Raw genomic sequence first — 12,387 nt, 5'->3', positions numbered from 1 at the left:
TTGGTCTTAAGTAATATTCAAATTTTCTGAGATACTGAATTTGGGATTTTCCTTAGTTGTCAGTTATAATCATCAAAATTAAAAGAAATAAACATTTGAAATATATCAGTCTGTGTGTAATGAATGAATATAATATACAAGTTTCACTTTTTGAAAGGAATTAGTGAAATAAATAAACTTTTTGATGATATTCTAATTATATGACCAGCACCTGTATATGCAAAATACCACAGGAAAAATATATTGTGTTGGGCGGAAACCTTGTATCTCCATATTGATGAAAGTATTAAAAAGAGTAACCTCGTAACTCCACTGGATCCTCAAATTGTTGGTAAAACCTCATAACTCCACCCAGCCCCGTCACGAATAAAGTTTGGACCATCTCTGCTCGTTTGCAATGCAATGGAAATAAAGAACTGGTTATTTGAATAAGATTTTCTTTACTCGATAAAACCACAAATTATGTATATTTAAAGGCTAATGTTTTATGTATTTGAGGAGTGGAGAAGAGTGTCTTAGCCTAGCATTTGTCGTTGAATTATAGCACGGTCTTAAATAGCTTGTGCGTAGCACTTCATATTTAAAGGCCCACTGAAGTGCCTTGAAACACTTGGAGTTATTCAATGCATTGACAATTTCCACTGAAACCGGAAGATAAGGCGGATATATCAAACAGCCCCTCCCCTTTTTTAAAATAGCCAATAGCGTTTCATTTATATCACAGCTCGGCCATATAATGTAAGGGATGGGACACTTTAGATTCAAGAGAGCATTTGATTGGACAGAAAATCTGATGAGAAGCTTAAGTGCAGGGTGATGTCATCAAAATCACTGATCCATATTGGCAGAAGTGAGACTAATTTTTAAATGCTTTTATCTTCTAAACGCATATTTCGTCATTGTTTTGGAGCACACTAGCTTATAAATAACAGTAAGGCTAACATATTCAGACTAAAAGACAAAAAAAAAAAAAAAAGTTAAAAAGTTATTCAAAAGTATTAGGATTATCTAAATTTAAAAATAGGCTAAATAAAACATGCACAATTAAATATCTCTAATATCATACGATAAATGATACAGATAAACAATGTTTCCCAAGCTAGAGGACAATGTGTGCATCTACAATCTCTTACATTGTGAATTCTGAAGAGGCAGAGGGCCACAACGTGGGCACACCATTTGGCTCCTGCTCCACAGGTGCAGCTACAGGAAGTGATGCGGCAGCGGTCAAACATTACAGCCACATTGTAGGCTCCTTTTGATTGGCCGGCCTGGGGCGACACTACTGTGGCACTAAGGTGGAAACCTGTTTAAGAGAACAAAAGCATGTCAGTCTTTGGTAACATTTCAACACAAAACTAGTTCACATTCTGGATAAAAACATCCAAATTATTAGGGAGTTAATGGTTGTAAAATACTGTTTAATATAAAAACTTTTTTTTTTGTTTTTAGAGGGATTATTCTGAAAACATCATATTTGCACCTGACGCAAGGAGGCATTTAAAAAAAATTGGGAAACATTAATGTTTAAAAGGCTGAGGGAGTTTGCTGACTGTAAGCCTGAATGATATAACAGCAACTGAACTGTACACAGACCATACAGGAAATGAAAGACATCTGAGATGGAAAGAGAGAAAGAAACAGTCCAAATGTGTGTGTGAAGAGTCGAGTGCAGGGGGTTGGCCGAAAGCTTTTACCACTGGACAGCGGCCAGCACTCCTCTGGCCAGTAAGAGCAGAGGTGGGGGTGGTGAGTGGTTTCAGCTTATAGCTCCTGTTCCAAATTCAACGGGCCTCCTCAAGCCAACTCTACTACACTGCCTCTTTTTTTCTTTCAGTCTACCTGTCGGTGCCAAAAGCACCCCTCTACGCCTTTATTCCTGACCCACATTCTCCTGTCGGTTGTCCCTGATAAAACAAAAGGCCCAAAGATTTCATAATCAATCTTGATTTAAAAAAAAAAAAAAAAGAAAAGAAAAGAAAAACCCTTTGTATAAAACTTTTTTTTTTTTCTTCTTTCTTTAATTAAGAGAACAGCTGGCTGGGTCAATAAGCACATCATGATTGCAAATGTCACTGGGTTATCAGTTATGAGTATTAGTGATATTGTTATATTTACAGTCATGGCAAACTTAATCTCTGATTAAACTGATAATTTACCTCACATGAACCACAAATTAAGTGACTGAATGGGTCTATGTGACTCATATCCAGTGGGCAATGCAGCAATGTTTGCTGAATAGATTAATAGGTCTATAACAACCAAGGAGTTTGGGCATGTTGTGAAAAGGCTGATCCTTGAAGCTTATGGTCTCATTAGCACTGTATTCTCACTATAAGGGCTAAACAGTGCAAATGGAAGAGTTTTGGAAGCACTTCCCTTTTAGGTGCAGCTGTTCTGTGTCAGACCGTTCTAGCTCCACTCTGGTGGAGTGACTGAAAACATTTGATTTGGCCTTGACGGGCAGTCAGGAGGTCAGTGTGGTGGTCACTGATTGGCCAGGGCAGTTAGGGGAGGATTTGTTTTATGGTCTTTTCAGTATAAATTGATCATAAATCATCCTAAAAATCTTCTACCACACTGTAAACGGAAAGCAGTGACCGAAACTCACATACATAAGAAGAACCAAACACAGTGAGTGGTCAAAATGCAACCAAAAACCTGAAGTATGCTTCTCTCGAAATTTATGATGTTTAAACAGCAAGATCACTATTATTATTAGAGCTACTGACATATCTTACCCTGAAGTATCTGACTCATGCTAATCTTGAGCCCAAAAAAGACATTTTAAGACCTGAATAAGTTTGCATTGACAAATTAGAAGATTTCCAAAGATATGCAAAATATATAGTTAAACTGTGCAAACTGTGTTTCCCAGTTAAAGATGGCAACACATCTAACTCCACCATCTGTGTTTTTTTAAAACCAATGCAATGATGATATTCAGAAAGCAGGTGACCAATATATTGCAATATAAAACAAACACAGATCTCAAATATGCAAATTATTTATACCGATATACACTACCATTCAAAAAAAATGTGTTCAAGATTTTTTATAAAGAAATGAATACTTTAATTCAGCAAGGATACATTAAATTGATCAAATAGGACAGTAAAGAGATTTATGGTGTTACAAAAGATTTCCACTTCAAAAAAATGCTGTTCTTTTGGACTTGCTATTCAAAGAATCCTATAATAATGCATCATGGTTTCCACAAAAATATGAAGCAGCATAGAAATGTTATCTGGGCACCAAATCAGCATATAAGAATAATTTCTGAAGGATCTTGAGACACTGAAGACTGGAGTAATGATGCTGAAAATTTAGCTTTGCCATCACTGGATTAAATGTTTTTCATAAAATAAAAATAAATAAATAAATAATAATAAAAAAAATCTTACAGCCCCCAAAATTTGAATGGTAGCATATATTGATTCATTACTAATCCTGAAAAAGTTTAAAGGTTAGTTTGGGCCTTTTGAAAAGTTGTCTGCATTCTACTGACAGTTTAAACACTGTGAATCGGCACACAGTCAGACCCCTGGAGGGTGTGTGCATGTGCGAAGGCAAGGTCAGGCTTGGGCCAGCTGCATCATGATTTCCCTCACTGCCTCCAACAACAGCATTCATTCACACAGCCTTAGCTCAAACCACTTCCACATACTCTCAGCCTTGCCATGCCTCTGGTTCTCTCTCAGGCCATTTGAAGATTTGGCATTGAAAATGTACAGAGCACATCAGAGCCAAAGGTGTCTCACAAGGACGCAATTTTAAGATTTGTATCCTAAAAACAATTAAGATTGATGTGAAAAGTGTTTAATGCAGCAAAGCAATTCTACTAAAGGGACTTTCTGAATCTTTTGGTCAAAAACCCAGGACTTATGATACAGTAAATGCTTCTGGTGGATGTGTGGGACGTCTTTGATTTCTCACCTATCTGCAGAGGGTCTTTCACAGCTCTCACTCTATAGAGCTGCTCACCACGCTGGAACTCATCAGGGCTGCCATTGGCCAAACAAGAGTATAATCTGCACAAACAGAAAAGGAGAAGGAAATTAAAACAGAGCATTCAACAGGTCATATTCTAAATCCTAAACAGCATTAATCTGGTTGAGCATAAAGGTAAAGCACAAACCAAAGGCTGATAATATATTATCTGTCACAAGGTCTGTGAGCTTTTACCTGATATCCTCTTCGTTCTCTGGAAAGCTCCAGTAGGCGATCCGCAATTGGAGCTGCTCAGGAACGGGAGGATAGACCTTTTCCACCACTTCGAACGGAATATGGAATGCCACCTGCTTGGCCGACAGCTCCACCAAAGGGATGACTTGTCCATCTAAGAAAGGAAGTGACATCTGAGTTACTGTTTCTGCTTCAGATAAACAACATACTCAAAGAATTAATGACATCAATGGATATTTAGCAGCAATCTGAAGGCCTGTTCACACAAAGACAAATATTTGGTGCGAAAGTTCTGTGCAATAAACATTTTAATTTGAATGAACAGCTGTTAAAGCGTCTGTTCACAGACAAAGAGCCATACATGTTTAATTCAGTGCTACTTGCCATTTCTTTGTAATGATTGGTGAAATTTACTAGCAATTTCTGAGTGAAAATAGCTTTAAAGTAAAATATACCCCAAATTTTAGTGTGGTCACATGCCCAGAGCTGTTGATGTTACATAAAACTATGATTTGGCGGTTCTCACAAACAGAACATGATTCTAAGCGACAGTGAATACTAGCAGAGGAAGAATCCAGAACTGGACCAATCTGACCAAAATCTCATGCCGAACATTGGTGTTGGCGTGACCAGGCCTTGAGATGGCTAGATCAGTAGGTTGATAAAATCACTACTTTCCGGTCACAGCCACTCTGCATTAAACAATCAAAAATACTTGGCATCTCTGTCAAATAGTTGAACAATAGTCACACAGATGGCTGCAGTTCAAATGACTTATTTTAAAATGAAGGGAACAGGACTGAGAAGTGAGGTTCAAGACCTCAGGCAACCTATTTTGTTCCTAAATCAGACTGTTCATATACACTCAAGGCTAAATAGAGAGAAAACAGGACAGCTGCCAACAGGGACTAAATGCTGTCCGCTGAGAGGGGGTGGGGGGGGGTTCCAGTATCCTGCAGGGTCCTGGATTCAAGTCACCAATTTCCTCCAGACAATGATAAGAGTGGCCAGGCATTAAGAATGAAAAATCCTCAGACTAAAAGACACTCCTTTAAGAGCAACTGAATATCTGTGCCTACAGCCTAAAGTGAACTCAGCCACAGGTTTCAGAGGCAGCACATATAATGAAACTTTACTATATTGAGCTGCAAGGCTGTAGTGACATACTTATCTCATTAGATATAAGCAAGATCCATCTGAAATGAACACCAACATCAGGAGGTCATTATCATAACAGAGCTTTAGGCAATGGCACTGTGATCCACTGCACTCGGTCACCTTAGAGCCGGATCTCACATTACATTCAGACAGACACTGCACCGATACTCTGTCACTATACAACTGCCATTATACAACTGCCAAATTGAAGCCATACTACTACGTTTTTTTAACATATTATATTGTGACTCCACTGCATGTTGTTCCTAAAAACCTTTAGACCTGATTATACTAGTATAATAGCACAGCCTCAACTGTCTTGCTGTTTTTATAAAAAGGTTTACTTACTACATAAAAATATTAAGGACACAAACTTGCATTACTTTGTAAATTAAGCAAAAAGTGCATTAATAGATTCTTCAGTGACTCTTCTGTGAGGTTACATGTAGAAAGCAAATTTCTTTGAGCGAGTCATTGAATCATTCATTAAACTGTTTTTTTCAAAAACGTTTTGATTCATTCAAGAACAAAACAAGTGACCGTCTTTACGGGTTACTCCCAATACCCACACTTGCGGTCTTGGCCACTTAAGAGCATGTGCACTTGACAGGAAGTAAATGTGCAAGACTGTCCCAGGTCTGATAAATGCCAAAGCTCAGAGCCCTTAACACACAAAATCCACATTAAATCCTATTTTAAAATGCAAACTGAAAATCAAAATGTGTAAATAAACCTTAGCAAATCTTTACTTGCATTTTTACAACACAATATTGTGTCTCATTGGTTCATCAAAAGTTCTACACACACTTTTTCATGCCCACTTGAACACTTGGGTCAAATACAGAAAATATTTGTAAAGCAGTGGTGAAGTGTAAATACAAAGCACAAAAGAGTAAATCATTGAATCATTCAACCAATTTATTCCAACAAACTGATTCATTCAGGAATTAAATAAGTGATTGTCTTATTGAATTTTTTAATCTTCTGATTTGTTTAAAAACATAGTTTCATATGTTGATATGCTACATAGTTCATTCAGGAATGAAAAAAAAAAAAAAAAAAAAAAAAAAAAAAAAACAGTTCAAAGATGCTTAACCTTTTTCCACACTGATTTTTTTATATATACTTTTTACTTTTTTTTCCTTTACAAAAGTACTGAACAGGCAACATTGTGTCTACAATGCAAGTTATTTAATATAACACTATTGAAGCATTGTATAAAAGCAATAAAGCTTCTCAATTTCAAAAATTCTTGTAAAACACCATATATTTCTATTTATCTGATTCCTTATGAAGGAAAATCAGCAGGACTGTCCATTTCCACAATATGTGACCATATTATGAAAAATAGGTCAAGTTACACACTGTTTTATCTATGGTGTTTTTATCTAAATCAATCACCCTTATCCAAAAAGCACAATTGTCAAGTATTGTCAAAATGGACACAATGATATTAACTTCACAAAAAGAGGATGCAAAATTACTGACAACCTGTCTACCAACAACCTGGTGTTTCGGCTGTCAAGCTAAGCATTGAAATATGTGTCACGGCCAAATAATAGAAGCAAACCACACCATTACCAGCCACCCACATAATCTAAAACCAACCGCCAAAAGATGAGACGCTAAACTACTTTGGAGATGAATTACCCAGACCACAAGTAGATATAAAAATACGTTATAGACAGACAGTGGGAGTCATAGAGACAACGACTTCACAGGGGACAGGTGACTCATTAATGATGCTGCCAACAAACAGCTGCTCAGCAACAATATGTGCATAAGTGTGAGCGAGATCCCAATGAATCAGGTGGCACACTCATAGCCAGTCTTGGCTGACTAAACCATGGTGACCAACAGAAAAGGAGTTAACACAGGCTGCGAAACAGCTTTGTCTTTTGTGAGGCAGTGAATAGGTGAGACAGTCTCTCATGAGCGGTCTGCCGTCCTACTGCTCCAAACTCTACCGCTTGCTGCCCAACAATCTGAGAACAAAGACACCCGGTTTACAGAGTGCTATATAAACAGCCATGTCTAAGCGATTGTGTTCCCTCAGTTCTAGTGCCAAGAAAACGGGCACGTGAAATACCTCTGATTTACTTTTGGAACAGATTCAGATAAAAACTAGGGGGATTTGCTATCTCAAACTGGGCTGTGCAAGATCAGCAGCATTATGCAGATTGATCAAATTTGGCTTTTTTGTTTAACCACAATCCTCTGCTCTGAGGCAGTGACCTGCACAAGACAAAGCTCTTTTTACAGCTCTCTGCTGCTCAACTCCACCCAACCCCCCACAACACTCACTCACTCTCAATCTAAACACCACACAGGCCTTCCTTTCCAAACCTCCTTAACTCATCCAACAAATGCTACATGCTCCGCTCACGGATCTGCAGCAGCATAGGTCTCTCCCTTCACAAATGACAACTTTCTCAACACATGCACAGCACGGGGTCTTTGGTGGGACGGAGTTTCAGCAGTTTAAAGAACTTGCAGTAATACAGAGTGACTGACCAAATGCAACTCAAAGTTGTTTCCAACATGATTTTAACCTCATAGTTGTGCTACAATATCCAAGATCTAGATTTACTGCTTAGAGATGAAAAAAAGCAAATGATACTGTAAAACATTTTCATAGCGACAAATCTAAGTTAAACCAGAACTAAAAAGAAATGCATAAATTCATATAACAATTGGACATTGCACTATCTTGTCAACATAATAAAGGGACAGTTGGCCCAAATATAAATTGTCATCTTTTACTCACCCTCATGTTGTTTCAAGCCTGTATGACTTTCTTCTGCGGAACACAAAAGAAGATATTTTGAAGAATGTTGGGGTTCATACAACCCATTGACTTTCATGGTATGGGGGAAAAAACAGACATTTTTGAAAATATCTTATTTTAGTTCACAAAACAAATTAAGTCATACAGGGTTGGAAAGAAATGAGGAAGAGTAAATGACAGAATATTCATTTTTGGGGGAACTATCCCTTTAAGATTACTATTGTCCTCTAACATTTCACTCACCTGTGTTCTTTAAGTCAAATTTGACTCACATTGAAAACAACTAAAAATACATTAAGTACAACAGATCTAAAGACCCATTTTAAGAAATTATAACAGAAAAAAATGCATTGAATACTGCTGTAACAACATATATTGCATATACTTACATATTCTGGTTAGTTTAAATACAATTTTCATTACATCTACATATTTTAAAACAACTGTATTACTATGCAATTTGTTAACAGAAAACAGTTTTACATGCATATTTCTCAAATACATCTAAAAAAAATCATTGTGTCTGAAAGTCACTATGGACTCACTTTGCAAAATCATTGCAACAAATCAATTCATCTCGACATGCAAAAAAATGTGCTTTAGTACTACAGGTGTTTTGAAAGTACTGTAGTGGTTTAAGTTGCTACGTAATGATTAAAGATTATATTATATCAGAGAGGCCTTTTATCACACCAAACCCTATTACAGAGAACAGTACATTCATTGATTCATTTAACATGCTGTTGACAGGCCAAATATAAAAGATATGACTGTTTTTTATGTGCTACTTCATTTTTTTTTTATTTTTTTTTATTTTTTTAAGAGTGTTTTTTAGATATTCTTGACAATGCCTGACTCCTCGAATGTGTATTCTTTATCAAAAATGAGTCAAAAATAACTCCAAGACATACAAAGGTTAGCTAAATTGTCCAAATAGGGCCATGTTTGGAGGCAGTATCACTTAGTTCTAAACATGCAGGTCACGTGACAGTGTTATCCATAAGTTAAGAATACATAGTAAGGTCAAAAGTGCAGCCATGCCAAGGAACGGTGTGCTCACGTTACAATGACAGCACATAAAGCATTTCACAGCACACAAAGACAATCTTCCATTACCTTTAATCTTCACAGTGGGTGAATTTGGGCCGGCAGACTGTTTCCTCCATCCTCTCCAGTTCTGGCAGAGGCTTTCCGCCTCTGATATGAATGAGCACAGGGAGTCCTCCTCAAAACGGTCCGAATCTTCAAAGGAGAACCTCTCTCCGTCTTCCCACTCAGCGAACATCAGTTCCATCACATCCGCTGTGTGGAGACCCGAAATCTTCAACTGAACGTGCCTCTGCGCTTCTGTTGTTTTGAGAAAGTGACACTCGCTCAGGGGGAGGGGGAACTCACACTCAACCCAAACACCCGGCGAAGTCCCGCAAGAAAGCCTGTGTTTCTTAAAAACGAATATTTACGTTGTCAAATGGAGCACTTGCACATCACTGCGGTGCAGTTATGTGGAGTTAATCCATGCTTTTAGACCCCAATTGCTGGAGACGCTTAGGGGTCTAGTTCTTGAAAAAAGTGACAACCCATGGCAAAAGATTTAATAAACTTATATACTTATGAGTTTTTCCCCTATATAAGTGGTGACTTACATCGTCAAGTGTGGACTTACATCGTCAAGTGTGGACTTACAGCACAAAACACTTTAGATATGTATTATTGGCCCTTTATTGAGGTTTAAATCTGATGAAATAAGATTTTGAAATCAATAAGCCCCTCTTAAGTGTAGTATTCAAAATACATAGCAAGTGATGTTATATGACAGCATGAACTGTAGTGACTCACTTGCATGTAAACATGTTAGCAGAGTTCGGGGCGTTTAAGCAAGCAGGAGTTGTTTTCACTCAAATGCTCATTTAAACCCCCTCTCCTCTGTTCGTCCTATCAGCTGAGCCTCGAGTCCCAAAACAGCTCTACGGCTAACAAAACAAGAGAGCGGTGAAGAAAAGCAGGTCCCCAAGTACACCTAGTGACCCACTGCAGGGTTATTTCTCTTAAATAAGGCCATATCACAGTAGTAAACCTGTGTTAACCCAAAACAACCAAGGTACGGTTGTTTTTATTTCGATCGAGGTAGCTCTGCTAACTCCGACAAGCTAGTCGGTTAGCCTGCTAGCGTTCCGGCTAGCCCGAAATCCCAAACACTTCAAAAACTGTCAAAATAAGCGCTGACACGGCCTGTGCTTATATCCCTACACATAACCCGACGGAATAACACTGTTTTGATGTTTTGGCACAAAAGCCTTGGTCCCTAATCCGAGTCTTGTCGATCCACAGATTACCCAAAACAAACGACCGGCCAGTGCTTTTATCTCAGCATTGTGCCTCAGTGTGGGTTTATAAAAAAAAAAAATCAGACGACTAAAATTCAGATTTGACCCCTCGACCGGGACAGACGTCCATCCGTGGAAAACACATTTGTCTTTATGCCACTTCTAGCTGCCTCATATGTCTTCTCCTTTGTGTGTATAAGCTTGTCATCCGCTTGTCTTCATTTGCCACCGGCCGGTTCTTTTCTAGTCCTCCGTTTCTAAGCAGCCAGCGCTCTCTGGATCCAAAATGTCTTTAAAAGCTGACCATTTGGAGTCGAGATCCCCCTGTTCTTTCTGTCCTGTCCCCCTCTCCTCTCCTCAGCTCTGTTCGGGAAGATGAAGATGGCTCTCCAGCATCAGCTGATCCGCACTTCCGCTCGACATTAAAGCCAGACAAACACTAGTCGCTCGCTAAAGCGTTTTGTGTTGCACAATAAATTATACTGCTGTTATTTGTTCGTAAGTATGCAAGTTTAGTACTAAATCATAAATCACTTATAATGCATTTAAACTGTTTGGTTTACCTTAATACTTAGCTACTAACAAATGGATATTGTGCAACAGATTGTCATGGTCTTGGGACTGATATACCTTAATAACAATGAATGAATCTTGGATCATCCATTGAATAACAATGGATGAGCCTTGAATAGAGCTTCTTTGAGCAATGTAACAATTCATGTTGTTGTGTTGGTATCACACAAATAGTGGATTTTTATCATTTTCAGACCCAGTATCCATTTCAGTGGGCATCATTTTATTTTATTTTGTTGCCACCCAAATCTAAGGTTAATATGATTACAATTTACAACATACTACGTAAATCTATAAGACCATTTATGTCTTTTTATATACAAAAATTGCTTGTTTGAAATGAATGAAGCATGGAAGCCCGAAACAGACAAATATGGCATAATTCTAATTCTATTATATTTATCTTGAAATGAGTAATTGTTTGACTGTTTTAAAATTAGGTCTAGATGTGATATTATTAAGATAAGTCAAAATGGATTAACTTTATTATTACAAAGGATTTTTTTTATTTGATGTCCAAAGTAACAGACAGTGGGTCTCAATATTTCTGCAAAACTGCTGGAGGTAATATTAGATTTTTTTTAATTAATTAAAATTTTTAATTCTGTTCTTAGAAACATTTATGCTGGCAAATTGTTTGTTCTTTTGAATATATATATATATATATATATATATATATATATATATATATATATATAATTTTTTCTAATAACTAATTTTTTTAATTGATTATCATTACTAGCTGACATAAAGCATGATCACATTTTTTGTGTCCCTGCAGCATAACTAGGCTCTAAATTTCACCATTAACAATAATAATTCATATTCAAATACGTTCCATATGTTTATTTTTAATGAGCTTGTTCCAATGTAGTTAATGCAGTCAGTGTAAATTTTAAACGTTTAATACAAATTCAATTTTGGAGATGAATGATTAATATCACGATGCCTTAACATTACACTATGCAGTTTGATTTGCTTGTTTTTGCCATCATCATTTTCAGAATAAGAAAATGAAGTGCAGGGAAGGACATGCATTCAAATCTGTTTATCCCATTGTTTCCATTTTATGTTAAATGGTAAATTTGGTGTCTAAACATTTATTCACAGTTTTAACATACAACAACCTATACATTTTTACATAATTACATCAAAGTTTCTGTTTGGAATTGATGAAAAACATACTGTTCATAGAGCATCAAGAACCAAAACATCTAAATAATTTGAACAGAATGGACTATATGGAATTGTAAGTATGGCTTTGTCATTAAACCTGACTAATTACTAAAGTGGTCTTTAGTAATTACTGGTTGTCTATGCCTAATTTCAACGATTCTAAATTGGGACACCAACTAGAAT

The 12,387-nt window shown here is 37.0% G+C and overlaps 1 protein-coding gene across 10 annotated transcripts in view; it reads right to left on the bottom strand.

The window, feature by feature from the left end:
* Window positions 1-10,845, bottom strand: part of zswim8 (zinc finger, SWIM-type containing 8) — a 39,614-nt gene extending 28,769 nt beyond the window's left edge. For 3 of the 10 annotated variants that reach the window (XR_007186761.1, XR_007186762.1, XM_048204673.1), the window contains exons 1-5: window positions 9,248-10,845; window positions 8,111-8,143; window positions 4,186-4,339; window positions 3,937-4,031; window positions 1,134-1,306 (exon numbers count right to left, since the gene is read on the bottom strand). Coding sequence is in view for 8 of the 10 variants with exons in the window: in XM_048204673.1 (XP_048060630.1) it covers window positions 1,134-1,306; window positions 3,937-4,031; window positions 4,186-4,339; window positions 8,111-8,143; window positions 9,248-9,425 (633 nt within the window). In the remaining 2 variants the exon portion in view is untranslated. The remainder of the gene's footprint in view (window positions 1-1,133; window positions 1,307-3,936; window positions 4,032-4,185; window positions 4,340-8,110; window positions 8,144-9,247) is intronic. The other 7 variants (XM_048204666.1, XM_048204667.1, XM_048204668.1 and 4 more) reach the window with 4 other exon arrangements.
* Between the last annotated feature and the right edge of the window lie 1,542 nt (window positions 10,846-12,387).

The sequence above is a fragment of the Megalobrama amblycephala genome, linkage group LG10 (assembly GCF_018812025.1).
Source record: "Megalobrama amblycephala isolate DHTTF-2021 linkage group LG10, ASM1881202v1, whole genome shotgun sequence".
NCBI classification, from domain to species: Eukaryota; Metazoa; Chordata; class Actinopteri; order Cypriniformes; family Xenocyprididae; genus Megalobrama; species Megalobrama amblycephala.
Note: the sequence above shows the minus strand (reverse complement) of the source record. Positions and strands in the feature narration are given on the sequence as shown.